A 25,507-nucleotide genomic window follows, 5' to 3' on the forward strand; every position below is an offset into this window, starting at 1 on the left:
TAGTGAAATAAAAAGAAGCACACTTACCAGTGCTAACTAGTAAAGGGTGTCAAAGTGTTAAAGTAAAAACCTATGTAACACGTCAAAAATAGTGAACTAAAATTAAATCATTGTTGTTTTATAAAGATGATTTGTTGTTGAATCACATGAAGATATCATGTGATGTTGAAACAAAAGCAGAAGAACGCACAAAATAATTCAACGAGATAAATAAATAAATTAATAAATAAATAGTTGTGAGTGATTGAATCTAAGACCTTAAATAAATCTAGTACAGGAGAAGAAAATCTGATGACTTGAGACTTTACTGTGAAAATTGTCGCTGTAAATAACAGCGGACAGCCTTAGGGCCAAAGGGAAGATAATGGCAAAGGACAGGGTTTTATTTCAATTTAACAACTTATTGTTGTTTTCATTTTAAAAATAGTGTTATTTCACAAATGATATATGTTTATAATATATAATATATGTTTATAATATATGTGATCTAGTAAATGGGAATTTTTCGGGGCACTTTTTTTCTCCATATGTTGTGGTAGAGAGATCTTAAATATAATTTAACTCAATAATAATTCAATTCAATGCAATAATCCGGTTGCAAATACAGATAAATTCTCATAGACATTTATAATGAAGTCTAAATTATTATTACAAATGTACATTTCAGTTTTAATGGCATTCCAATTTCAATGGTCTATTTAGATATTTTTTATACCTTTAAACCATTCATCAAAGGAAGACCAGAGCACTTTAACATGCATACGCTCCAAAAACAAATGTTCCACGGTTTCTAATTGGAATGAGTGCTGGAGGAATGTTCCAGATTCAAAATGGACCGAAATACCATCAAAGCCCCAAAGAGGGCGCGAACATTTCATTTAAAAAAATAAAAAAGCTTTTATTTTGAAAGACTACCTGGATGGGCGTGTCCTGTTGCGGAAGAGGGAGTCCTTCATGCGTGTCTAACCGAGGTCAGCCAGACGATTTGTGAACAAGCAGTGGACTCTGTTAAAGAAACTGTGACATAAACAGGTAACCATTCTCTAAAATGTCCAGTTTACTGTAGAATGTCAACATTTTAGTCTGTTTTATGTGGTTTAAATGAGAGGAAATGGACACACGAGCGTTTATTAGCTTCGTTATCCGAAAAAATTAGCCTTTAGCTGTTCATGCTAACTAACTGCTCATCCTATCCGGACCATCATGTGTCAATGTGATTAAATGCGGAGGGAGAGGACGAACTCGGGAAAGATGTTTACTTTCTTAATTTAAAATTACATTTAGAAGATGATTTTTATGGATTTAACGGGGTTCAGAGAGCAGAATGTGTTTTTTTAATGGTGCAGGTTAACGGTCGGTCATTTTTTCCAGTCTGACTATTCTAGATCACAGTTATATAATGGCTTTAATTAGGTTTTCAGCTTTAATTTACTGTTCTTGCCTTTGGAGCAGACGCTCATTGATTTGGATGTTTCTGTCATGTGATGACTGACAGTCGTAGATAGGATTTTTTTTTCATTGAGATTTGTTCATATTCAGGGTTTTTTTGCATTTATGTTTCTGCTTGACAGCTTTTCAAATTTAGCATAAATGTTCCTTTAAAATTCAATGCAATGCTTTTTCTTAAGATCTGCTGTAAGAAAGTTGTAATTTTTTGACACCACATCCTAATGGCCAACATAAAAAAGCCAAACTAAAAAAGAAATATCAACCGACAAAACCCTTTGTTCATGAAATGAAGAGATTTAAGGCTTTAAGTTTTATATTATACTGTTCTTTTGAACCAGAGGTTAATTTAGACATTTGTCGATCACATTTCAAACTTTTGAATCCTTTCAAGTCATTAAAGAGGTTTAAAGATAAAAGGGGGATTCTTTTCTCATTTATTAACAAAGTAAAAGTCTCAAGAATTACCTTTTTTATTGTAATGTAAAGTGGAGGTTTGCTGCGACTGTTCAGAGCTTGCAGACCATTAATGTTTGGCTTTTTATTTCAAAAAGATCAACCCCCTTCTTGTTGTTGCTCAGCTTGCTTTTGCCCTTTTTTATTTCAGCACTTTGTTCGTTTACGATGCATTAATAATAGCTCTGTCTGTTTTATGTAACGGCGTTTCCCCGTCCTGAAGGTTAAATCCCAGCATCTGACTTCCTCAGCTCCAGCGTAACCGTGATGAGGACCGGACAGTTGCTCAGTCATGGATAGAGCGGCATGATGACACATGAGAGCCTGACAAACGCCCAGCTGTCCTTCAAGGCGATTGCTCTGCGCATGGTTGACCTTCCTCTGTTGGTCTACAGCTCCCTGGGACAGGTGAGTCTGAACGGATCACAATTCCTACAAAAGCTCCTCCTACGTCATGCATGCGTGGGTTCTTCCTATATATATCATGCTGTTTTTAGGCCTTTTATAGTAAACTTTATCCATATATGTGATAATAAATCACCTTTAGCACACGAAAGAAAATTTTTTTATTTTTAAAGTTCTTCTGTTTTTTAAACCCAGAAGTAAGACAACTCGATCTTTGGGTTTGTTGTTGTCAGGAATGAACATTATAATTCACCTAAAAGCTCAAAAGGTTGATTTAGCGTGACATAAACCCCTTAAAGTCCCACTCCGATCATTTTTTGATCGTCTTTCAAAGCATTTCCACTGCTCTTTTCGTTTGGATTATTATAAAACCTGTATCGTCTTCCAGGACATAGTTTCTGCAGAGCGACAGGAGTTAATTAGAACTTTATCTCCAAGTTGTGGTCGGGTCCGTTGGCGTGAAGTAAACCCGTCCCCATTTCCCATCACCCAAAGCTAAGCTATATGTTTACGCGTTGTTCCACTAGCTTACAGCCCCTCGCATGCCCAACCTAACATAAGCGGTGTAAGAAAAAGGGCGAGCGGTCTAGATCTACTATGCATGGATCTAGTCAGAGGCATCAGCATGTAGCGTATGTTTTACATCACTAATACAGGGCTCCAGACTGCGACCACTTGGTCGCATTTTGCGACCAAAATTTGAGAGTGTGCGACTGAATTTTACATCCAGTCGCACATGTGCTACCAGTAAATTTGCCTCCCCCACCCTCCGTATTTTTTATACATTAAACGTGGAAGGGGCACGTCAATGATCAATGAAATGAGCAATGAAATCATCAATGAGACGCGAGCGCACACGCACGCAGACAGACGCACACACTCGCGCGAATACTCATGAGACTGGAGCACACGCGAGCGCACACTCGCGTGTCATTGAGTGATGCCTGAGGCGGCCAATGCGTGTGAGAAGAATAGGGAAAGTCACTGTAAATGGCTAAAATAGGGAGCCGGTTTAGCTCGTGCTGGTTTACGGCGCCTTCCGTCCGTGAAACCAGGGGGGGGACGAAGGCGAAGCTGCAGCGAGACTGAAGGAGAACAGGAATTAGGAGTTGTCCTTAAAATTCAATTTCGTTTTAATTTGCCTCTACCCCTACCCCAATGATCTGTGATATTACATCTTTTAATGTAATGTATGTAGCCTTTTTTTATTCAGTTGGTATTTTAAATGATTTTAATTGATCAGTGAACTACAAAAAACCATCAGGACACATGTCCCATAATGCATTGTTTTGTAGTCAGTAGGGCAGCTTTCAGTCAGTTCAGTACTACATTTCCAGCTGCGTTCCGATAGGTTGGGGTCTTGCTTCCGCCCCTATCTGGTGATATTTTTGTTTTGATTGACAGGTAATGTCAGAGCAAAAACAAAAATATAAGTCTCACACCAGGTGATCTGTGCAGCGTTGAGTTCACCTGGGTGATCTCAAATTATTGTGCATCTTGGCTGCACCTATTTGGTGTCGCCAACATGAATTTCCATCCTCTAATGTTTACATACATTTAAGTATTGTTTGAAACTGTGAAATGACCGAAAGGTTACTACGGTAATCACTTGTTACTAAAAACTTTTGTTTATTCTAAATTTATGGTATTTTGTTTACTATTTCTACTGTCATGACAGCGATGCTGCTGTCAGTTTACCTCGTTGTTGCATCTTCAAAAGTGCAGAATAAAATGTGACGCTGAATTTGAAACAGCACATTGTAATTTCTGCATCTATTATTAAAGTATTTATTCGTAATACAGTGGAAACGAGTAGATTTGGTTAGAATGTTGATTTACGGTATGCGCCCCTAAATTTTCTGGTTGTGCCCCTAAAATTTTCAGTTGGAGGCCACTGTGCTCCTAGTGAAAAAAGTTAGTCTGGAGCCCTGTAATACGATCTTTTTCAAACAGCAGTTTTTTTTGTTTGCTCCTGATTCGCAGTTGAATAAAGAAATAGTCAGAAATGCAGTTTTAATCCTAATTTTCTTTATATACCATTTGAAAAATGCTACAAGAACATGTTAGAAACACCAAAAACACCATTTTGATCACTGAGGGTCTGTCATTTCGTTTTCAATGGTTCTGTCTTCCAAGCAAATACTCAAAACTACTTTTGAGCCTTTAACTCTGTACGGAGTTCATAAAAATAAAGAGAGAGAGTCCAATTCCCCCGACCATAACTAGTCAAATGTGAGGCGTGTGTGTGTGTGTGTGTGTGTGTGTCCACCGGCTGATGCAGCAATGCACGCCTCTTTTCTGGAACGCCGTCTGTTCTGACATGTGTGTTAGAGTTTAACACCAGCTGTGACTGTTTTAACACGTCTGCACTGTAACTCTTCTGCTGTGAAGATGGGAACAGAAACGTCTTCTTTCCTAAAAGGAGCATGTCTTGAACGTGTTTGTTAGGTTGTGGTTTTGGGAAGTGCCACGTGTGTCGTTTCTGCAGAGCTTTTAGTTTGTTTGTTTTTTTATGTGAGAGCCTGTTGTGCAGCGCTTGACCAGCAGCTCTGCTGATCATCTCAGCACAAAACCAATGACAGCTCACCGATTCATGCTGAAGCAGGCCAAAGGAAGACACCCACAGCACTAACCCAGACCAGGGACTCTTATGAAATGACTATTGAGGATTGTCATCCACTTGTTTGATTTCTGTGTCACTGATTAAACTTAGTCTGATGGGTTTGATCTTTGTTCTTTCAGCGTTTGTGTTGTTAATAGAAACTAGAAGGACCTGCATTTGCAGAAGAAAACGCAGCGTTGAATGCTTTATTGCTGAAGGAAAATGAAACCTAAAGGGTAATAATAAAAAAAAGAAAGAAAGAAACAATCAAACGTGACCATAAATGAAGTGAAAACAGCACAATAACAAAAAAAATATTTTAGTGAAAAATGCCAGAGTATTGAACCAGCGAGCTTCTGCACCAAGGATTCCCCATGGATTTTAATGGAGGCAAAAATCCTGGAATATCTTAAAAAGTTTAAGGATTTGAAGGAACAGAAAAGTAATAGCTGGAAAAAGAACATTTGAATAGTTAAAAGGTTAAAATAGCTGAAAAATTGTAGGAGTTAAGCTGCAAAAAATGGTGAAAGATACTATAATAAAAAAAGAGAAACAATGGGTTGAAAGCTATAAAGCATTCAACCCCGTTATAATCTTTAGGTGTGTGTGTGTGTATATATATATACATATTTTATATATATATATATATATATATATATATATGGAGCCAGTTTAGCTCGTGCTGGTTTGCGGCGCCTTCCATCCGTGAAACCCGAGTTCGACTCCGGGCTGCTCCCTGTTCCCTTCTCTACCTCTGCCGGTTCCAAGCCCGGTTTGAGAAGGTTGCGTCAGGAAGGGCATCCGGCGTAAAACATTGCCAAATCTACCATGCGACCTGTTCGCTGTGGCGACCCCTGATGGGAGAAGCCGAAAGTGGAAGTATATATATATATATATATATATATAATTCTTATTTACATGTGGAAAAATGAGCTGCTGCTGTTGCTCTACAGAAACTATGTCCCAGAAAACGACAGGTTTTTACATTTTGGCCACAAACAGCATTTTCATAATGAAAAGACGATGGGAGTGGGACTTTAAAGCTCATGATGTTGTTTGTGTTTGGTACCACACTGTCTCAGCTTTCTGCAGACAGAAGGTTGAAGGTCATCAGGGATATTTAGAGCTCCAGTTGGAATGACCGTTGAGGCTTTATCAACCTCTAAGACACACAAACACCTTTCAGTTATTCATCCATCTTGTGCCTCCAGGAAAAGGTCGTCTTTTCTGTCTTTGGTGGCTTGACCTATTTTAAATCTGGCAGTTCAGGACTAACTTTGAAACCTTCTTGCTGCAGTGTATTGTCAGAGATGAGGCTGAATTCTTTTCCTTCTTTGTTCTGTAACTGTCCTCTCTTTCTGGCCTTTAGGTGAGCGTCAGCACAGGTACCAAGAAACTGGTGGCAGTCGCCGCTCTTGGAACCGCGTCCCTCCTCCTGCTCGCTCGCCGCTTCCAGAGGAGGAAGGGCAAAAAGAGGTCTCCCTCGCTTCCATGGGGTCAGGTGGATCTGCAGTTTTTCCCTCCTGGCTGTGCAGAAAACGGTACCAAACTGTACTATGTTCTGTTTACTGTCACTTCTTGCTCAAGGGCATCTTAACACATGGGTGGGCAGAAACCTGCGACCAGAGGTTGAGCGCTCTGCCTCTGCGCCACAGCTGTCTGGCTTTGGAGGCAAAGTCTGGGCTAAATAAATGTCCTTTAGGGGCTTTGTGGGCAAATAAAGGCTAAACTTCAGGTTTTTGAAATCCCTGCTTCGTATTCAATCCGTTCATTCAAACATCAAAAGACATTTTTTGTCTTGGATGATGTTAAAGCAGCTTCATGCGGTACAACAGGAATCAGCGATTCCCTTTTATATCCAGTGAAATGCTGAAGTAAAGCCTGTGCTCTGTGGAGACGTGGATTGATCCGTGTGACGGAGAACACGTGAGCGTCTGCATGCTGTCCCCCTGGAACGGAAGCGAGCGCAGCAAAGGAACCAGCAGCAGAGTGGAGACAGTGTTGTCATCAGACTGGAGAACATGGATCACCTCTGGTTCAGTTTGATCACATTTAGCTGAAAACTGTGTTTTTGCTGTTTTAACGTGTTTAGTATGTTCGTTTTTCTGATGATGGAAGAAGATTACATTTGCATGTCTGAGGATTTCTTGTGAATCCGGAGTTCAAAGTCTTCCTGCTCTGCTCTATTCTGATCATCACCTGCAGACAAACAGATCCATGAACGTCTTTGTTTTCCTGGTCTGAGCTGGGATCTGGATCAGAACTGGACGGATGGATAGCTCTGATATTGTTCCCCATTTTTGTTGCACCGCTAATGTTGGGTTGGGATGTGAGGGGCTGTAAGCCAGTGGCAGAGCGTGTCAATAAAGGGGTGGTAGGCCTAGCGTCAACAGTCCCACCTACAACTCAGAGAACTCCTGCTGCTCTGCAGAAACTATGTCCCAGTTGGGATCACTTTAAAAATGGATGAAAAGATGTGGAACTTTCAACCTTCTCTTCTTCGTTTTTACAGACAACACCAGCCAGAACCTCTCGGTGTCCCTAACCTTTGACCAAAGCGCCTCCTCTGGATCTGGTTTGGGTCTAACGAGAGATGATCAGAGGGTTTCCAGGTCCCTGCTGAGTCTGGCTTCGGTAAGATAAAGACCGACTCTAAAGGAGATTTCCTTCTCATTTCCAGCCTCAGAGCTCAGACATCGTAGTTTGATGGGAGCAAAAAGGCTCCTGCTCTTTTCACCGGCCTCCCTGATCTCTGCAGATAGAAAGCCTGAACTCCTCCAGCAGCAGCACCTGTGCAAATGACTCCACCTGCTGGGACGGAGCAGGAGACGCAGAGGCCGGCCTATCTGTGGCCACACCTGAAAACCTCTACTTAATGGGTGAGACACGCTGTACAGTCCCTGTGAATCAGCGTCTTTCTGGGTGACATCAGACTTCCAGAAGCTCTGCGTTTGTTTTCCCGGCGATCAGGGATGGATTTGTTTGAGGAGGCGCTGCGGCGGTGGGAGGAAGCGCTGACGTTCAGGAGCAGGCAGACGGAGGACGATGCGAGCTGTGCCTCTGTCAGGACGGGAGCTGCAGACGCCATCGCGGAGGTGACGGGTTCCTTCTCTTTTCCTCCGTGATCTTTTTCAAACTGCATTTTTTCATCTGCTCCTGCTCCAGACTGTGAGCTTACTAGACAGATGATCAGAGCCGTCTGAAGCCTCAAAGCGGCTTTCAGGATCCGCTGACGGACTTTGTGGGTTAAAACGGATCAAAGCCAGTTTCTGAATATAGGGGATGAACAGAAGCTCATGTACTCCACAGAGTTCATGCCATGGAAGTATGACAGGGAGTAAATCATAAATCAGCCGTGAAGAGTATTTATACCTCTGTGTACGTGAGCTGGAACATGATTCTCAGCTCAGACACACTGCTGGACTCGCTCTAAACGAATCCCAGATGCTATCCTTATCGGAACAAGGTGGAGCTGGAAGAAATCCTAAACTGTATTTTCAGCGTTTCCCAGTGGTCTGTTACTGAGAATGATGCCGTTTTGAGGCAAAATCCAAAAACCTGTGACGCTTCATAGGACATAGTTTCTGCAGAGCGGCAGGAGTTCATCAGAAATTGTCCTCTGAGTTGTGTTGGGGGAGAGAACACTGTTTACACTCCCTTGCTAGCTTACAGCCCCTCACAACCCCAACCTTTTATTATCGGTGTAACAAAAATGGCAACAGCATCGTAGCTATCCAGCCGTCCAGTTCTGATCCAGATTCCAGCTCGGAGCAGGAAAACAAAGACGTTCATGGATCTGTTTGTCTGACAGTGGATGATCAGAATGGAGCGGAGCAGGGAGACTGTGGCCCCGCCCATTTCACTAGCTGCGTCACGAGAGCTTTTAAAACTGTTGTTTTTATCTGCTCCCTGATTCAAATAAATACTCAAAATGCAGTTTGAGCCTTAATTTTCTTTACATCTCTCCTCCAAAATGCTAAAAGAACTTGTTTAAAACACCAAAAAAATTAATTTTAAATTTCTACTAAAATGTCAAATGTTACGTTTTTTCATTGACTTGAGCTTTTCCAGCTTTTCTGTTTGTCTTCCTCGTGTTTCTTTGTTTTTAGCCTGATGATGAGTTGGTCTTAAAAGGAAGGGGCTGCTTTAGTGTCTCTTCCTGTCATCACGCTGCTGTGGTTTGATGCTCCATCATGTCCATCAGACCACAGCTGAGGGTTCAACTCTCACTTTGATGAGACGATGACAGAAGCTTGAATAAAGCTGGTCAGCTGCCACCTGGACCGAAACAGGAAAGTCTGACCACAGATTGTTTGGTTCCGCGTGGCTCTGAGCCTGGTTTCTGTTCCGTTTTCAGGATGTGATCAGCATGGAGTTCGTCCACCGGCTCAAGTCTCTGCTGGAGAGGGCTTACCACCTCCAGGAGGAGTTTGAGGGAGTGCTGGGCCTGTCGGAGTCGTCCTCTCACAGCAGCAGCAGCAGCCAGGGTGAGTGGCTGGAACCGGCCTCCGTCTGGACAAATGTGGACCTGCAGAACAGCTTAAAGCAGGACGTTCATGGCGGTCAAAACCACAGGAGTCTGGAGCTTCTACATTTCCTCCAGCTCCAACGTTTGACCGGAGGTTTCTTTGTGGAGCTTCAGTCCATTGAGATCGGAGTTTTCCTATGAGAGTCATGTTTAGTTTTCTTCACAGAGGCTTTCAGGGAGTCCTGTGTTTACAGTAACCCCCTTCTCTCCTTCCTGTTGCAGCTCAAATGGCGGACCTTTTGGCGAGAGACGATCTGGACGACGCCTGTCTGAGGGACAGCATCAGCATCGCCTCCACCGATTCATTCGTTTCTGCGGCTGAGGTTTGCAGGAATACCCCTTCTGTGCTGGCAGAGGAAACTCTGTCCTGCTCCTCTTCACAGCGCCTCTTAATCTGAGTCCGTCTGAATCCCGGAAGCCCCGGCTGAGTCCCAGCAGGGCTTGGACTGGAATAGCTCTGCTCTTGTGTCTACCAGGACTTCCTTGATCTCTTTTACTCCTTAAGTCTTGGAGGGTTTGAGCTCCGCTTCCACGGCGACATTTGACCCCCAAACAACAACTTAGGATGTGCTAACAGACCCCACTTTAACTAAAAATGTTCATTTACTAGAAATATGTTTGTCATATTTAAGTGGCCGGGATAGGCTCCAGCAGCTCCGTGACCCTGAAAGGGACAAACAGAAGAAGATGAATGAATCAATGTATATTTAAGTCATTCATCATCACGTTTCTCATATTTCTGTTGACATCCAGCCTTTAGCTCTTTGCTCTGTGGATTCTAAGCATGAAACCATCACTATAGTCTTTTTTTAATTTTTATTATAACAGGATTCCAGCTGCTGCAATGTCTAATTTAAAGTGTTTTTCACAGATGGAGCTCTATTCAATATTTTCCTAGTTTTTGTAGCAGAAATGAAGATTTAGTTTTCTAAAGTAAATGAAAACGGGTTTGTTTCTTGGTAAAATCCATGTTTGTGTTCCGTTTTCAAGAGAAGCGGCATGGATTCAAACCCGCGGTGTCTGTTTCAGCCCCAGGCGGGGGAGCAGCGGGACCTCAGAGGGGTTTTCGCTCAGCATCCTCTGTACGAGGAGGCGCTGCAGATGGCGGAGGAGGGCCAGATCTCCTGCCGGGTACTGAGGTGGGACCTGCAGCCGCTTTGAGGCCAAAGAGCTGGATCTTTTTCAGAACCGTTTGTGTTTTACTGGATTGACAGAACGGAAGTCCTGGGGTGCCACGGGGACCTGGATTTCCTGGCCAAGCTGCACTGCGTCCGGCAGGCGTGTGAGGTACGGCCTGATCAGATCCTTACAGCCTCATGTTCCTGCTGTAGAGGTGACCTGGAAAAAGCTTGAAATAGGAAAAATCATAATAAAAATAAGAAATGCCTGGGCTCTATAGGTTTTTATAACATTATCCAAGTCCTTATAAATGTAATTTTATGGTTAGTCCATTTCTACCAACTTATCCTATAGTTAAATAATTCCATCTCATATATTTCCTCCATTTTCATCTTCTGCAGTGTTGGTCACTCTGTCTTGTACTGTTGTGATGTTTTCTTGCCTGCAGCTAAAACATTTTTGACTAAATATCTTTGAGTACATGTTCTGATATATTGCCAGATACAGACATAAGCATGTCTTTGGTATATTGTAGCCCAGGATCTTGGTTATAATCTGGTGAATATTCTTCCAAAGCTTCAGAGCCAAAAATATGGGAATGATCTACGTTTATGTCTCCACATTTCCTCCAACATGGCTGTGGCACTGAAGTGTCGGGTTTGTGACTTTTGGGGTTAGAAAATATCTAATTGTGTTTTTCCAACATGTCCGTGATGAAGTGGATGAATTCTGTGTTTCCCAAATCTTCATCTGATATTTTTATGTGCAGTTCCCTTTCCCATTTCTTTTTAGTATATGTGGTGTTTTTCCATTAGGTTTTTATAGAGCGTTGATATAATTCTGTGTTTTAGAATTGTAAATTTCAACAATAGTTCAAATTCCATCTTTAAAGAAACCTTTATTCTGTTAAAACCTGAAGTGGTCATGGTCAGTCAAGTTGAATTTCTGTTTTAAAGTTTCAAAATGTAGGACGTTTCTATTTTTTATCAATGTGCACGTGGCTGTTCTGCCTTTTCGCTTCCATTCTATAGATTTTTTTGTGGTGAGAACCTGGAATGACGTCCCTATCGTAGGTTATACACCAGAGAACATTTTTGGATTCATTATTAAAGCGTAATTATGATTATACTGTTTCTTAGCCCAAATAAAATCATTATTCTTAGTCATTTTCTAAGACATCTATAATCTGCATTACTTTGATCTTCTCCTGATTTACCACAATATGAGTAAAGAAATACTCAGAAATGTAATTTGAAGCTTAATTTGTCTTCATACACGTCCTCCGTCATCAGAAATGGTCGTCCCATTTTTCTGATGTCCTAAAATATGACTGCAGTCTTTAAATTTAGCATAAAAACAACCTAATCCTAACTAACAGACCACTGAGAAGGCTTTGAAAAGAGTGGAACTTTAAACCTCCACCAGTCTGGTTCTCTAGAGGTGAGCTCCCAAATTTCAGCAAAATTGATCCTAAAAAGTCCTGAGGTCCACTTTTTGTTTCTGATGCTTCAGCAGCGTCTTTACGGATTTCTCCTTTTGCCATCGTTTCTATCATTTGGCTTAAATTGAGGTTATTTCCAAGGTCATTGAGCAGAAAACCGTAGGCAGCTCGACGTCAGATGTAATGACTTAAGGTGGTTGTTGTCTGCAGCTGATTCTGTGCGACCGGACGACCAGGATGTTTCTGGCCAACACGGGAAAGAAGATCCTGTCTTCCATCATCGTTCAAGCTCAGAAGGTAAAACTGACCGTCGGCAAAACCATCTGCATTCCTGGGGGGGGTCTCCCCTAAATGTCCCCGTCTCCTCCCAGAGTCCAAAGAGGTTCGAGGATGTGTTTGAGGAGATGATCTCCTTCCTGGAGGAGGCCAAACACTGGGAGGACACGGAGGTGGAGCTTGCTGCACGAGGGGTTTGTCTGCGCCCATGCCTCAACCTCCTGTTCCGGAAGAAAGCAGCAGCAGTATATAATGACTCTCATCCCCCCCAGGTGAAACACTTGAACTTCTATGACGTTGTCCTGGACTTCATCCTCATGGACTCCTTTGAGGACCTGGAGAACCCTCCTTTCTCCATCCAGAATGTGATCAACAACCGCTGGCTGAACAGCTCCTTCAAGGAGACGGTGAGAACGTTTGAGTTCAGGAGGCTGTTTGGTTTGCCCACTTGGTCCGGGTGAATAGTCGATTCTGATTGGCTGCAGGGTGTCCATTAAAAAGTCACAATGGACACCTAAGAAAATAAAAAAGAAGTTTCTGGTCACGTAGCCTGAATGTTCAACGTTGCAGGAAACCGACGCAACAGAACCTTGGAACACAGGTGAACAGACGCTAGCCCACAGCAGAAAAGACCTTTGTCCTTCAAATGTCTTACAAATAATGTCATTAATGAATAATAATTATTATTCATTATTGACAGAAATTTTTCGTTGATCCACATTTCATCGTCTGGACAAAAAGATGCGTTAAGGGATAAACTTTCCCTCTGAAGTGATGCTTTGGATCACGTAACACGACTTTCCACCGCCGCCGCAGAGTGAGGTCGGTGCAGACCTGATAGTTGCCATGATAACATGTTGCACTGCGTATAAAATAGTCCACTACTTGTGACAAAAACGCGTTTAAATTCAAGTTAAAAGTACAAATAACTGAATATTTATTTCGTTGGGTGACTGTGGCATAAGCGAGGTAACGCCCGACGAGCTGTCCATTATCAGAAATCAACGGACGAAGAACGGATGAACCATCTGATGTGAAGAGGAGGATGGTAGCTTTGGTGAAGTCCGTTATCTGATGATGGACTAACCCAGGGGGTCGGGAACCTATGGTTCGCGAGCCATATATGGCTCTTTTGATGGTCACATGTGGCTCGCAGACAAATCTTTAATTATACTTTTTTTTTTTTTATTAGACCAGTCCTTCTCGGGCGCGATGCGATGCCAGAGGCGCGCAGTGGTAGCGGTGCTTGGAGAAAAAAAATCTGTGCCAGCGCTATCAGTTACTATTATCTATTATTTCACAGAGTTTGTACCAGCCGGAAACCTGTGAATTGCCGTGCCTAAAACTGCGTGCGAGCTCCCGTCTCTGAGAAAGAGCGCGCAGTAGCGGGGACGGGATGTGTGAGGAAGAAACCAGAGGGTGGGGGTGAGGGGGTTGTGGGCACGGCCAGTAAGGTGAACAGCGCAGGGATTGTAAAAACGTAAAACCTGCTTCCCGTCACTCACTGCAGCGTGTGAGTGTGTGTTTGGCTCCCCGTCTGCATGTGATCAGTCTTTGTCACATCTACACAACATTCATACTAACCTACAATGTTATTAAAAAGAATCCACAGACTTATTGTAATTTAAAAATGTTGAAATTAAATCAAATACACATATTCATTTGTATATTTAGTTTTAAACATATTGTCGCGGACTGAGTTAAACTTGGCTGTTGGGCCGCGTTATAAGTTCTGGAGTTCATTAAACGCATCAAGCAGAGATCTGATTGGCCCTCAGTTCTGTCACTCAGCCTGTTGTTAGGTAATTTGGACCAATGGGGTTCAGCTATGGGCAGAATAAGGGAAATGGGAGGGCTGGAGCGGGAGCAGGTGAATATAAAATTGGTAGAAGCGCTCTCGTCTCGTCTCGTCTCGGCGGGAGAGATTCAGGAGTTGCTGAATTAATTGTGAGGCGTTTGTTGCGGCCTGCAGTAACCAGAATAAAGAACCTTAAAAGAGGTTAAGTCTCCGTGCATCAGTGTGGGAAAGGGACACTACATTATTGTATGGCTCTTTCGAAATTACATTTAAAAAATATGTGGCGTTTATGGCTCTCTCGGCCAAAAAGGTTCCCGACCCCTGGACTAACCCCTTATACCATGGTCACGCCCAAAACAGATGTGTTTAATCAATTTTGATGAGCTACTTGACCGGAACTACTTTTTTAGATACACATTATCAATGTCCATTATCGCTTTTTAATGCACACCCAGCAGCCAATCAGAACCAAGGATTCACCCGGACCATAACAGAAATGAATGGACTTTGCAGAAGCAGGCGTCCTCCGGTTTGCCATCTCGTTGGGTTCTACCCCTAACGAATTCCACGGGTTCACACTACGTAGAACATTTACAGCCGTGGACTGACAATGTGCAGAAAGCAGGAGAAGCTCAGAAACTGTTTCAGAAGCGCGTGTACAACCCATTTCTGCCGTGTGCTGTTTTCAGGCGGTCGCATCGAGCTGTTGGTCCGTCCTGAAGCAGAAGAGGAAACACATGAAGGTTCATGTCTGACATCCTTCACTTGTTCTAACATGTGCTGTCACAGGACTGACATGTCAATGCAATGCATTGTTGTTTTTACTGTCAGGTTCCTGATGGCTTCATCGCTCGCTTCTACGCCGTGTGCGAACAGATCAGTCCAGTTCTGGCCTGGGGCTTCCTCGGCCCAGAGAGCTCCCTGCAGGACCTGTGCCGCTTCTTCAAGGTCAGACATGTGAAGGTGCAGCTTTGGGGACGGCGGAGCCGGACGTGCAGAAACCAATGCAGCGTGTTGTGTCTGCAGGAGCAGGTGCTGCACTTCCTGAAGGACGTATTTGATCTGGATAAGGTGCGATACTCCACGGTGGAGAGCATGGCGGAGGACACGCTGCACCTTCTGCACCGACGCGCCGAGCTGCTGCTGGCGTACCTGGGAGCCGAGCACCTCCCGGCCCTCGGCGGCTGCGGTGGCGAGCGGCCGCTGCTCCCCACGGCCCTGCTGGAGGCGTCGGTACAGTGAATTTCCAGCTGTGGTGTTGGGGTGAGCCAACACTTGGACCAAAGGAAGCGTATTGGTGCAGATGTGCCCCCACATCTCCATGGTGTTGGATGTGAGCTTCTCTACAGTGCCATGCCTCACAGATCATAGCAATAATGAGAATCCACCGTGCTGCGATGATTATTTAGAGCACATACGCAGTTTGTGTGACGCTGCAGGTATTTATTTGACTTTCAACAGGGTTATCTTGTGATTTTAGCTGCACCTGTGTTTTCATGTGAAGGTGATCATCAGATCAGCTGAATGTATCCTGTTTAATGTCAGCAGTGCAATAGTCAGATGTTCATGCTGCTCGTGGTAAAGCCACGCCTCCTCTGAGGGGGAGGGACAGAATATTTAAAGGCGGTTGCAGGGGTAGTCGGCCAGTAAAGGAGAAAAATATCGTCATTGATTTGTGCCAGTCTTTGAAAATGGGCAACACAAGCAGCCTTACCGTCAACGCACACACGCCCACGTCTGTCCGCGTGTTCTTCACTGCCGTGTTGAGACTTCGCACACGTATGTTCATGTCAGCGCCACCTCGCAGCTTCTGAAGCTTTTAGCGGTCTGTCCCAGAGGAGCAGTGAATGAGATTTTTTTAGGGTTTCTGGGAAACTGCAGAATGATCTTCAGTTTGCCATGACCCTTGTGGGGTCATCTGGACCCCATGAGATAGAATGAAGTATTTCAGTCACAACCCTGATTGAAAACTGAATGGGCTTCCTGATTTGGGGTCTTTGGGCACCTGGTTGTTGCTGCTTTGTGAATGTGTGGCTTTGTCGTTTGTCAAACCAGCAAATAAAGGCTAAAAAAATGTGGTTTTGTCCCCAACTTCTTCGTCCGGACAGCAAACTCCCAACTCCGGAACATTTTATAACAACTTTATTGATGAGCAGAACAATTGAAAAGATCTACAAAAACAGATTTTTTTTTTTTACAACACATTTTAGAAACCTTGTTAGTCCTCTACACCCCTCCAACTGTGTGTCTGAGCTGTTCACATACACAACCTGACAGAACCCTTCAGCTACTGAACTCTAAATATTTGCATGTGCCAATGAAGTACAATGGTTCCTGCTCTCTCATCCAACCATCACTGTAAAGTACAGCAGTGAAACAATCCGGACGGGAAACACATGTATCTGACCACAACGTTGCAATCACAGACGTTACATTTGAATGCGTTGCTGCTTTACCTTATGACTGGAGCTCTTGAACGGTCTACGTTCAGCAGCAGAGGGGGGGCACAAACTACGACACGGCCTGACTATGACCTAAGCCTGCAGCATCCTCCAACACTGTGAGCAAAGAGGCAGCAGCGTTTCAGTAACAGATTGTGCATCGCGCCGGAAGGCAGATTCAACTCTCCCCCCTCCCCCAGAAAACAGCATGGTCATGTATGGCACCCTCCTCTCCTAGCATTGCAACACATTGCTAACTTCAGAGCATGCAGTCAACACCAGAGACGACCACGAGGATCCGTACAGAACCCGCAGAACTTACCAGGGTAAAGCTCACAGCATGTCATTATATGGACTTTTTCTCAGAATCATAATGTAACAAGTTATGCAGTTCAATGAAAGCACATCATTTAAACAGCTGATCATACCGTCACTATTCTTCACACTAAAAAAATGCATTGAGGCAGGTTGACAACAGGTAAGCATTTCTGTGCAATTCAATAGGTCAAAGGTCACTCAACAGAATACACTTGTTTCCTTAGGTTTCGCTTACCTGTGTTATTGCAGCAGAACCTAAGGTGCAAGGTCTGGGAAGACACTGCAAAGATCAGATATAATCGCACTGTTTTGCCGTCAGTGAACAATGCAGTCACATTAATTCCCACTTTCACGTTGGACAAAGTTTTCCCGGATCACGGCTGAGCTACAAAGCACTTCTGCTACCGGCATTCCACATGCTTACATGGGACATGGAGACACATCGGCAGAGGCCTAAGCATGCTACGCTGGCTGGAGGTAGGCAGGGTCAGAAAGATTCGGACATATGGCACCTCGAGGTCAAATAGGGAAGAGCGCCACACCACATCCTTTAGATCAGGGGCGAATCAGTAAACGTAAACCCTCACTGAGGACCAGACAGGCCTGAAACGCTACCAGAACATCACAGGAACTCAAAGGTCTGAAGGTTAGGCAGTGAATCGCCTCTGCTCAGAACAGAACATACTTACCCAAAAATCAAGAAATGGCAATTTGACAAGAATGGATAAATATATATATATATATGTATACACTACATCGTCAGCAGTTTGTAAGCATCAAGAGGCGATTTCTCAGTCATGATTTGTACTTACATTACAGGAGTGACGAAGAGCTGAAGAGGCTGCTTAGCCACCCACGACCCTACAACAACTATGTTCTTATATTGAATAAACACTAACAGAATGGGCAGAGCAAAGATGATTTTTGCAATGTTTTTATATTAAAAAAACATTAATTCTTTAAAAAAAAAGGGAAAACAAATGTGCACACATCTGGACATGGGCATGGAGAGACATTTGCTTATACATTGGCTGTTTACCTGACTGTCCTGGAGAAAGAACAGCAGACAGAAATAACACTAAAAAAATAATAAAATACGGGACATTTCTTTAAAAACATGTTCAGAATACCTGCTTACCGCTTTTTTTTCTACACTTGCCTGTGGAAGAGGAGACTATCAAGGCAAACAGTGCATACTAGCTTAACAATATAGACAAGAAGAGGGCTACTGCAACGCAGTCAATGCATGGAATTTGTCACAGATACATGTCAACCATCTCAGGATGAACGGCTCTACTGCTACAGTCACGACAGCAACATGATCGTTTATCAGCGCCGACGTTTAGTGGATGGCGATCGTCGCGCGCTTCTTACTGTCAGCCTTAGAGGCAGTTGGAGAGAGACAGGAGAGCACAACTTCCAAAACAAACCGTCATCAGACATCTGAACCCAAACCCCGCCCCCTCACACTTCCCAGTCAAACAAAAAAAACATACAGAAAAGTTCAGCCCCGCCCCTTTCCAACCACCCCAACTTACCAACACAGGAGGTTTCAGTTTGCTTTATTGCAAAAACACAGCAGGCAACAGCATTTTTAAAACTGAGATGATTTACATGGTAATGTCTACAGTTTAATAAACATGAGTTCTAACCACATTGAATGTAGATACAAGGCTGGAATGACCATATGTATAGTTACCTCACTAAAAACAAAGCATTTACAAGAAAAAAAGGAAGAACAGAAGAAAATCAGAGGACGTGTTCGCCGGGAAATCTGCCATCTACGTGAAACACTTTCAAACCAAGGAAATTTAAGATCTTGAAGGCGTCTGCATCCAAACATTTAACAAAGGATTTTGTTTCGACAATGTAGCATTTACTTTATGTCCACTTCACATTACTGGCCCTGTGCAAAAGAAATACATAGAAAATACGTTGCATGTTAACAGCAGAAACAGTTGACTCAGCTTCCAAAAATAAAACAAACACCTGTTCAGGAAGGAAGGGTTTTGGTTAGGTCTGCGAGGACGCCGCGCTCACTGGATCCCTGTAAAGTCCTGAGAAAGGAAGGCGGGGTCACGCTACAAACACTTAGTGGCAGTCAATATGGAGGGCAGGTTGTTATGGGGGGCGTACCTGAGGGGCTTGTGGTGCTGCACCCATCGCCTGAGGGTTGGCTGTACCGTAGTAAGCAGCCTGTTGCCGGTAGTACTCCGCCCAGGCGGCGCTGTAGTCAGGCTGGCCTCCGGGCTGAGAGCCTGCTGCTGCTGCCGCCGCTGGGGGTGTGGCCTGAGGGGCTGCTTGACCTGGGGGGTTAAAGAGAGTTATCGTCATCAATTAACATAATATGCTGTTAGAAATAAATAAATGAAGCAGTCAGGGGAGATTCACATGTTCAGGTCATCCATGACTGAGGGTTTGGGGCCTTGTCCTGCAGAGGGCGCTACAGCTTCAACAGCTTGTTTTAGATTATTGCACCTGAACCTACTTCTCAGCACGTTTTGACCCCATGTCATGCTACTTCTGATCAAAGTTTAATTCAGGAGAGCCACCAAAGGCTGTGTCCATAATTACTAAAACCAATCGATTGGGTCCGTTGGCAAAGAAGCTGGGCTCTGCTGATATCCCATGATCCCTTTGTTTATACACTCTCCCGCTAGCTTACTGCCCGCCACTCTCACTTAGCTACTAGGGAGCTTTTTCAAAACTACCTGAAACTACCAAAAAAAACCTGATTTGAATAAAGATACAATGTTGAGCTCTAATTCTGTAATATACATCCTCCATTGCGAGAAAAATGCTACAAGAACATGTAAAAACCACCACTTTCATTGGAGTTGGTCTTAAATTGTGCAAACGCAATGCATTCTGGTCTTTGTGTGCCAATCTAGTGAGTATTGAAACACTAGTTTTTCCACAGGGAATTCTGGGAATTTTTCAGGACTCTTGATTTTTTTAATTGTAGCTTTGGACATCCTGATAAAATGGCCCACGTATCGTCTGATGTATCGAGGGAACTGGGAGTTCTGGCCTTCAGTCCGAGTAACATCAACGAGTCAAACATGTTGAATCTGTTTCAGCAACGTGACGTAGGGAGAGCACATCAACACCGTCAGTTAAAATGCAGAGAAGCCTGTTTGGCTTCTGGATTATGTTTGAAAACAAAAAAGAAACTAAAACAATGAAACGATCAGACAATAAGACAAGCATGTCACCGTGTCTCATAAACTGCAGAGAATTATGAGAAGGGGAACGAACCAAACAGCCGGAGGCTGTGGGCTGCTGGTCAGAAACCTTCTGCTTTTCTGTTGGGTGCCTTTAAAAACAGCAACTCTACTAAGAGGACTGCAAAAGCATCAAAGCACCCGCTTCATCATGGTTTCAAACATGCCCGGTTCTTTTGGAAAACCCAAATCAATCAGAGTCCAAACCTTGTTTCTTGTAATACTCCTCCCAGGCTTTTGTGTAGTCTTGGGGTTGCTGGTTCTGTTGACCTGTGAAAAGAAGGACAAACTGTGTTGACAAACTCAAACCACTGACCTCCTAACAGTCACTTAACATCCACAAGACCCAACGGATCAAGCAGCCGTTTACTCCACATGCACTCAGCAACAGAAAAACAGTCATGGCACATTGGGACACCACCTCTGCCACCAAATAATCTGGACATATTTATGTCATACAGGAGGTTCAGCTGAGTCCTGCCTGCAGATAATCAACAAGTTGCAGTCTAAACAGCACAGGCAGGGATGGACTGTCACAAAACAAAGTTAGCACACTGAAAACCAGTAGGCCAGTGGTTCTGACATATTTCCAGAGCTGAAAAAGAAGCTGGCTGAAAGCCCAGTGGCTGTTTAGACTGTCTCATGTGAACAGTTGAACACTGAAACTACAATTATATACCCATTTTCTTGTAATATTCCTCCCAGGCCTTGGTGTAATCTGTTTGTCCACTCTGACCTGCAGCCTGTGGGTCACCTGTTAAAAAAGACGGTACTTGTAATTAATAAATCTAAGTCAGCCGTCTGTCCTCCACCTGCCTGGAGTGGGAGGAAAACTATTCTGTCCCTGGGATTAAAGTAAAAGGGATCTCTGCAAAAGCAAAGTCCTTCGATAACAAGTGAAGCATGGCTTCAGCAAAACCTGAGAGAGCACGGGCCGCTAAGCTAACTCTGCTACACTGCTCTATGCTCGCCTAAGCAGCCCCTGCTTCCTCTGACAGAGTGGGCGCCGCAGAGCTGGTTACCTTGGCCGTTGGGTTGAGTGGTGCCGGGAGCGCCGCTGGTTGGAGTCATGGAGGCCTGCGGCTGCTGGCCATACTGGGCGTAGTAAGCTGCCCATGCGGCTGCGTTGGCATCAGCTGCAGCTTTATCTGCTTTCACAGCACAGGAGGGTAAATGAAGGAACAGTTTGTCTGAGGTTTAGATTTTCTCTATTTGACACAGAGACTAAACAATCCAGATTAAACTGTACTCACTTGGATCAGGCTGTCCTTGCTGCCAGTGGGGATAGCCGTTGCCCCACCCCTGAGGCTGATAAGGAGCGGGAGGACCGCTGATGATGGAAAAATAAAAAACAGGAAAATCTCTTAACTCCTCAGATCCTTGAGTGCGTTTGTAAATGCACATTCCACTTCAGATGAAAAGTCACGTTCAAAACTCTTTGTTTCAGTACCAAAGTTTTTAATTTTGTTTTCGGGCTTTTCGTACAAAGCCCACGGCCATTGAAGCCGTTACCAGTTAAACCAGTTGAACTTTGACCAATCAAGGACTTGAATTATGTAGTGATTTGGTAGTGGTAGTTATATAACCCCAAGACTTTGATATATCAGAATAAAGCTGGGAAAAGATCCACCAGATTTGCACCGCATCAGGTAGCGACAGACCCGTGTGAACACGAATTCCGAGCATTTTCTTGAACATGCATTACATGCCCCGTGTGAACGTAGCATAAGGCTGAAACAGCATCAAAAGGAGCTGAACTCACTGTGGTCCTGGAGGCCCCTGGTTGTACGGCCCGGGGTTATACGGACCCATGGGTCCTCCTGGGGGACCAGGGGGACCTGGAGGGCCATGTGGGCCTGGTCCTCCGTGTGGGCCAGGAGGACCATGTGGGCCACCCATGGGAGTGACTGGACCCTGAAAGAGGCGAACCAGCCGTCAGGAAGGAGATTGGAACCAGCTGGTGTCGGGCGGGGAGGTGCTGCTTTCCGTCTCACCCCGATTTTCTCCTCCACCAGCTGCCTGGCGTAGTCGATCTGTTGAGGGGAGCCTCTGACGGTGAACATCTTGATGTTGGGGTCAGAGTTGGGTGGCGGATTCCTCTGCAGCTCGATGCGAGCTCCAGACTGCTGGCTGATGCCCTTGATGGTCTCACCGCCTGCAGAAGACGAGACGAGCGAGTAAGAACTGAAAGTTGCCTCAGGGTTCATTCGCTTGGCACGATCACTCACCTTTCCCAATGATGAGGCCCGTCTTCATGGTCGGAACTGTAAAGGTAAACTCCTGCAGGCCACCAGGGGGGCCCATGTTCCAGTTTCCCTGCCCCCGACCACGTCCTCTCCCACCTCCGTGTCCCGGAGGTCCTCCGGACTGGACGCTCCTCAGCAGGTCTGCGATGATGTCTGCGGCGTGCTGAGCCTGATCGGGGGGCCCCATGATCTGTGCTATCCTGTCGGGGGCGCTCCCGTCATCTAGGGGAAGGAAAAGAGTCAACTAAAACATCAAAACATCCAAAATCCCCCCTCCTAATCTAAAACAACCATGATAAGTGTGTGTTCAGGTCTCAGATAGTTAGGGTTGTGTGATACATCAGTTCTCAGCGTGGTGCATGAGTTTTCATCATTGACCAAAACCAGAAAAGGTTCTCTTCGGGTCATGAAGCTCACCTGGCTTGAACTGGATCCGGACTCCTGTGTCGTTCTGTATTTTCTTGATCATCTCCCCATTTCTCCCGATGACAATTCCGACAGCAAACCGTGGGACGGGAACCTGAACCCCCCACAAAGAACCGGTTAAAATCTAAAAGCCTTTACGTTAAAAAAAAATTAGAGTGATGTCTTGTGCCACTCACATCTAAGCTTTCCCCTCCGATCCTTGAACCGTACTCTCCCCGCTGCTCCCTAAAGCCCTGCTCTCTGATCAGCTCCATCACCATCTCTTTGGCTTGCTGGTTACAGGAGAAAGTCGTGTTGCGTCGCCGTTTCACCAAAGACTTCACGCTGGAAACCCAATCAGCAATCACTACACACCTGAACTTTAAAGGGCTCCCCGGAGATCCGGAGCGGTTTGTCTGCACCCGTGTTCTGCGGCCCGTCCTGAATCATGACCATCTTAACTCCAGCCCTTTCCTGCAAATCAAAACAAACCAAAGCCATCAGTCGCCGAGCCCCACAGGAAGTACATGCCGCGCCCATCTAAAGCCTCACCTGTAGACTTTTGATGGTCTCCCCCCCTTTTCCAATGACTAGTCCGGCTTTAGAGGCGGGGACCATGATTTCCTGGACTGTCATTCCCGGTCCGTCGTTATGGTGAAAGGCTGGAGCTGGACGGCCCTTCTCTACAATCTCTGACAGCAGCCTTTTAGCAGCCCTTATCGAGGACAGCAACATTGGGATGTCACAAACTAGACCGAGAGCAAAAAATAATCTCCATATAATCTAAATTTGGGCTTACTGAATCGAGTCTTGCGGTCCTGTTAAGGTCACCGATCTTTCTGGCATTCCTCCACTGTCTAAGAGAAACATTAGGCTGTAAATATGGAATAATTCCCACAAAAAATAAAAATAAAATTTAAAAAAAATCAGATTTTTAATCAAAGGATAAACAAAAACCCACCAGGAGCTATTTGTATTTTACACCCAGACTCCTGCTGAATCCGTGATATCTGTTCACCTCCTCTTCCAATAACTAAAAAAAAAACAATTTGGAAAGTTATTATCCCAAGTTGGGGGCACAAAAACTCTTCTCCCTAACTGAAAAGAGTTTTTCAAAGACTTGGGGTTATATAACTACCACATCACTTACTGAATCCAACCATTCCATCGGGAACCTTAAACTCTTCAGATGATGATCTATTTGAGAAGAAACAAAGAATTAGCCTCTAAACGGCAAATCAGGATGTGTTATAAAAAGGAAATTGATCAGTCACCTGGACGGGCCACCCATTCCTGCCATTGCTGAGAAGGCTAGAAAAGAAAAAGAAAAGAATCTGCAGCAAATGTCTTTTTATTTTGGTTTTCAGGTTCTTCTGGACCTTTGAGATGGAACAGGTCCACCATCACTCACCATCATTTGTAGCTACTTTCTTCGTCTCTGGTTGATCTGCGAGACAGAAACAACAGATTCAAGAGCGACTTGTGTAAATATGTCAGTCAAAATCTATTTCAGTGCTCTGGAATGAAAGGGTTAATGAAGACACAAAACTGAAATTGAGCATGTATTAACATTCTGCTAGAAAAGTGCAGAACATCCCTCATATTTACATCCCTGAGAGGGTCAGACTACACTGAGCAACATCAGTACACATTTTATATACCAGGAAATAAAAATTAAAAACAGTTTTTTCTTACAATGTCAGCAGATTTAGGACTACATTCACACAGATCATGTTAAAACACAAAATGTGCATTTTATCAATAAAAAACTAACAATTTCATGACAAACATTGATTGTAGAAAAACACATAACCTTGGTGCGCATGCGTTCAGCAAGGTTAGATTAAACAGAAAAAATGTGTCTCCCTGCAGAATGAGGAGTGTAAAAATGTAAACATGTCTGGATATGAAAACACAGGCAAACAGTGGGTGTCAAGACTTGCACCGAGCCGATGTGAGCTACTGACCGATATCCAGGTTAGCCATGGGAAAATACCCACCAGCGTCCTCCAGGGGCCTTTTCTGCCCTCCGTAGCCGAAATCGCTGCTTTGGGGTGCCGCAACGCCATCCCCGCCAATCTTTGCCGCAATCTGGGCGGTGGAAGAAAGAGAAAGAGCGCTTAGTGGGGTCGGTTTGGGTGGTTTTTTGTGTCGAAGGGATTTGGAAAGCCACGCCGCCGTGGCCTACATTTCTCTGGGCGGAAGTCGGACCAACAAAGGATCACGTCGAATTTTTGTTCGTTTTCTTGCGTAAAACAAAATTTATTACTGGTTTATTAAATACGATTGCTTTTCTGTAACAATTACATACTTATCTGCATACACGTGGTGCTAACGTTTGATCAAAAACGGGATCACATCGGTTTAGACTCGGCGGTGTGGCGCAGCGGTAATCATGAAAGACTAGCTTAGCCACGCGCGCTCTCATCTCCAGGCAGCAGAAACGCACAAAGTCGACGTCTGCCTTGATATTTCGTCATGTTTTGGGTTGTATCCGCTTGCAGACTCTTATTACCTGTCTTGCTCGCTGAAGTGCGTCTTTAAAAGCGTCATTCATGCCACCGCCAGAGTTGGAGGACGGGGGAGCCACGCTGCTGTAGTCTGCCATCTCTGCTGCTCTTCTCCTCTGCCGTTCAACAAGATGGCGGGGCTCATTTACCGGAGGAGCACGGGAAAAGTCGACGACGAGTCGCATGTTCTCGCGATAACAGACAGAGCCCGCCCCCCTCACACCCCGCCTTTTGGGTTTGTTCCTTTTTTTCTTTATAAATGTCGATTCCTTAAAATCAAACCATTTTTTTT

The 25,507-nt window shown here is 44.3% G+C and overlaps 2 protein-coding genes across 18 annotated transcripts; one reads left to right on the top strand and one right to left on the bottom strand.

Annotated features, from left to right (window-relative positions):
- Positions 1 to 905: 905 nt before the first annotated feature.
- Positions 906 to 16,148, top strand: miga1 (mitoguardin 1). 4 transcript variants are annotated; one of them, XM_023965088.1, is made up of 16 exons: positions 906 to 1,032; positions 2,126 to 2,310; positions 6,279 to 6,450; positions 7,422 to 7,543; positions 7,668 to 7,788; positions 7,880 to 8,004; positions 9,267 to 9,396; positions 9,660 to 9,760; positions 10,428 to 10,576; positions 10,652 to 10,724; positions 12,208 to 12,294; positions 12,369 to 12,467; positions 12,546 to 12,680; positions 14,761 to 14,814; positions 14,903 to 15,019; positions 15,098 to 16,148. In XM_023965088.1, the coding sequence occupies exons 2-16, from the start codon at positions 2,209 to 2,211 to the stop codon at positions 15,311 to 15,313; spliced, it is 1,803 nt and encodes a 600-aa protein (XP_023820856.1). In that variant the 5' UTR covers positions 906 to 1,032; positions 2,126 to 2,208; the 3' UTR covers positions 15,314 to 16,148. The 4 variants fall into 4 exon arrangements, with proteins under 4 accessions (XP_023820856.1, XP_023820859.1, XP_023820858.1 ...); XM_023965091.1 differs by having other exon boundaries at positions 10,467 to 10,576; XM_023965090.1 differs by having other exon boundaries at positions 906 to 1,013; positions 2,150 to 2,310.
- A 1,600-nt stretch (positions 16,149 to 17,748) lies between these two features.
- Positions 17,749 to 25,367, bottom strand: fubp1 (far upstream element binding protein 1). 14 transcript variants are annotated; one of them, XM_011486051.3, is made up of 21 exons: positions 25,221 to 25,367; positions 24,673 to 24,796; positions 24,117 to 24,152; positions 23,980 to 24,016; positions 23,856 to 23,902; positions 23,667 to 23,738; positions 23,505 to 23,562; positions 23,258 to 23,420; positions 23,081 to 23,179; positions 22,903 to 22,998; positions 22,718 to 22,820; positions 22,283 to 22,522; positions 22,049 to 22,209; positions 21,817 to 21,968; positions 21,308 to 21,384; positions 21,077 to 21,205; positions 20,734 to 20,808; positions 20,262 to 20,324; positions 18,967 to 19,136; positions 18,820 to 18,887; positions 17,749 to 18,736 (listed from the first exon to the last, which is right to left on the bottom strand). In XM_011486051.3, exons 1-20 carry the CDS (start codon positions 25,311 to 25,313, stop codon positions 18,867 to 18,869), a joined length of 2,016 nt encoding a protein of 671 aa, XP_011484353.1. In that variant the 5' UTR covers positions 25,314 to 25,367; the 3' UTR covers positions 17,749 to 18,736; positions 18,820 to 18,866. The 14 variants fall into 14 exon arrangements, with proteins under 14 accessions (XP_011484353.1, XP_011484356.1, XP_011484354.1 ...); XM_011486054.3 differs by having other exon boundaries at positions 17,749 to 18,887; positions 24,706 to 24,796; XM_011486052.3 differs by having other exon boundaries at positions 17,749 to 18,887; positions 21,077 to 21,202.
- Positions 25,368 to 25,507: the final 140 nt, after the last annotated feature.

Source organism: Oryzias latipes, chromosome 17 (genome assembly GCF_002234675.1).
Source record: "Oryzias latipes chromosome 17, ASM223467v1".
Lineage (NCBI taxonomy): Eukaryota > Metazoa > Chordata > Actinopteri > Beloniformes > Adrianichthyidae > Oryzias > Oryzias latipes.

Coding starts and splice junctions, on each gene's coding strand:
- miga1 (XM_023965088.1), top strand. CDS start 2,209: ATGATGACACATGAGAGCCTGACAAACGCCCAGCTGTCCTTCAAGGCG. Junction 12,295..12,368: donor TCATCGTTCAAGCTCAGAAG/GTAAAACTGACC, acceptor GTCTCCTCCCAG/AGTCCAAAGAGGTTCGAGGA. Junction 12,681..14,760: donor ACAGCTCCTTCAAGGAGACG/GTGAGAACGTTT, acceptor TGCTGTTTTCAG/GCGGTCGCATCGAGCTGTTG.
- fubp1 (XM_011486051.3), bottom strand. CDS start 25,313: ATGGCAGACTACAGCAGCGTGGCTCCCCCGTCCTCCAACTCTGGCGGT. Junction 24,153..24,672: donor CATGGCTAACCTGGATATCG/GTCAGTAGCTCA, acceptor TCTGTCTCGCAG/ATCAACCAGAGACGAAGAAA. Junction 23,739..23,855: donor CGATGGAATGGTTGGATTCA/GTAAGTGATGTG, acceptor TTTTTTTTTTAG/TTATTGGAAGAGGAGGTGAA.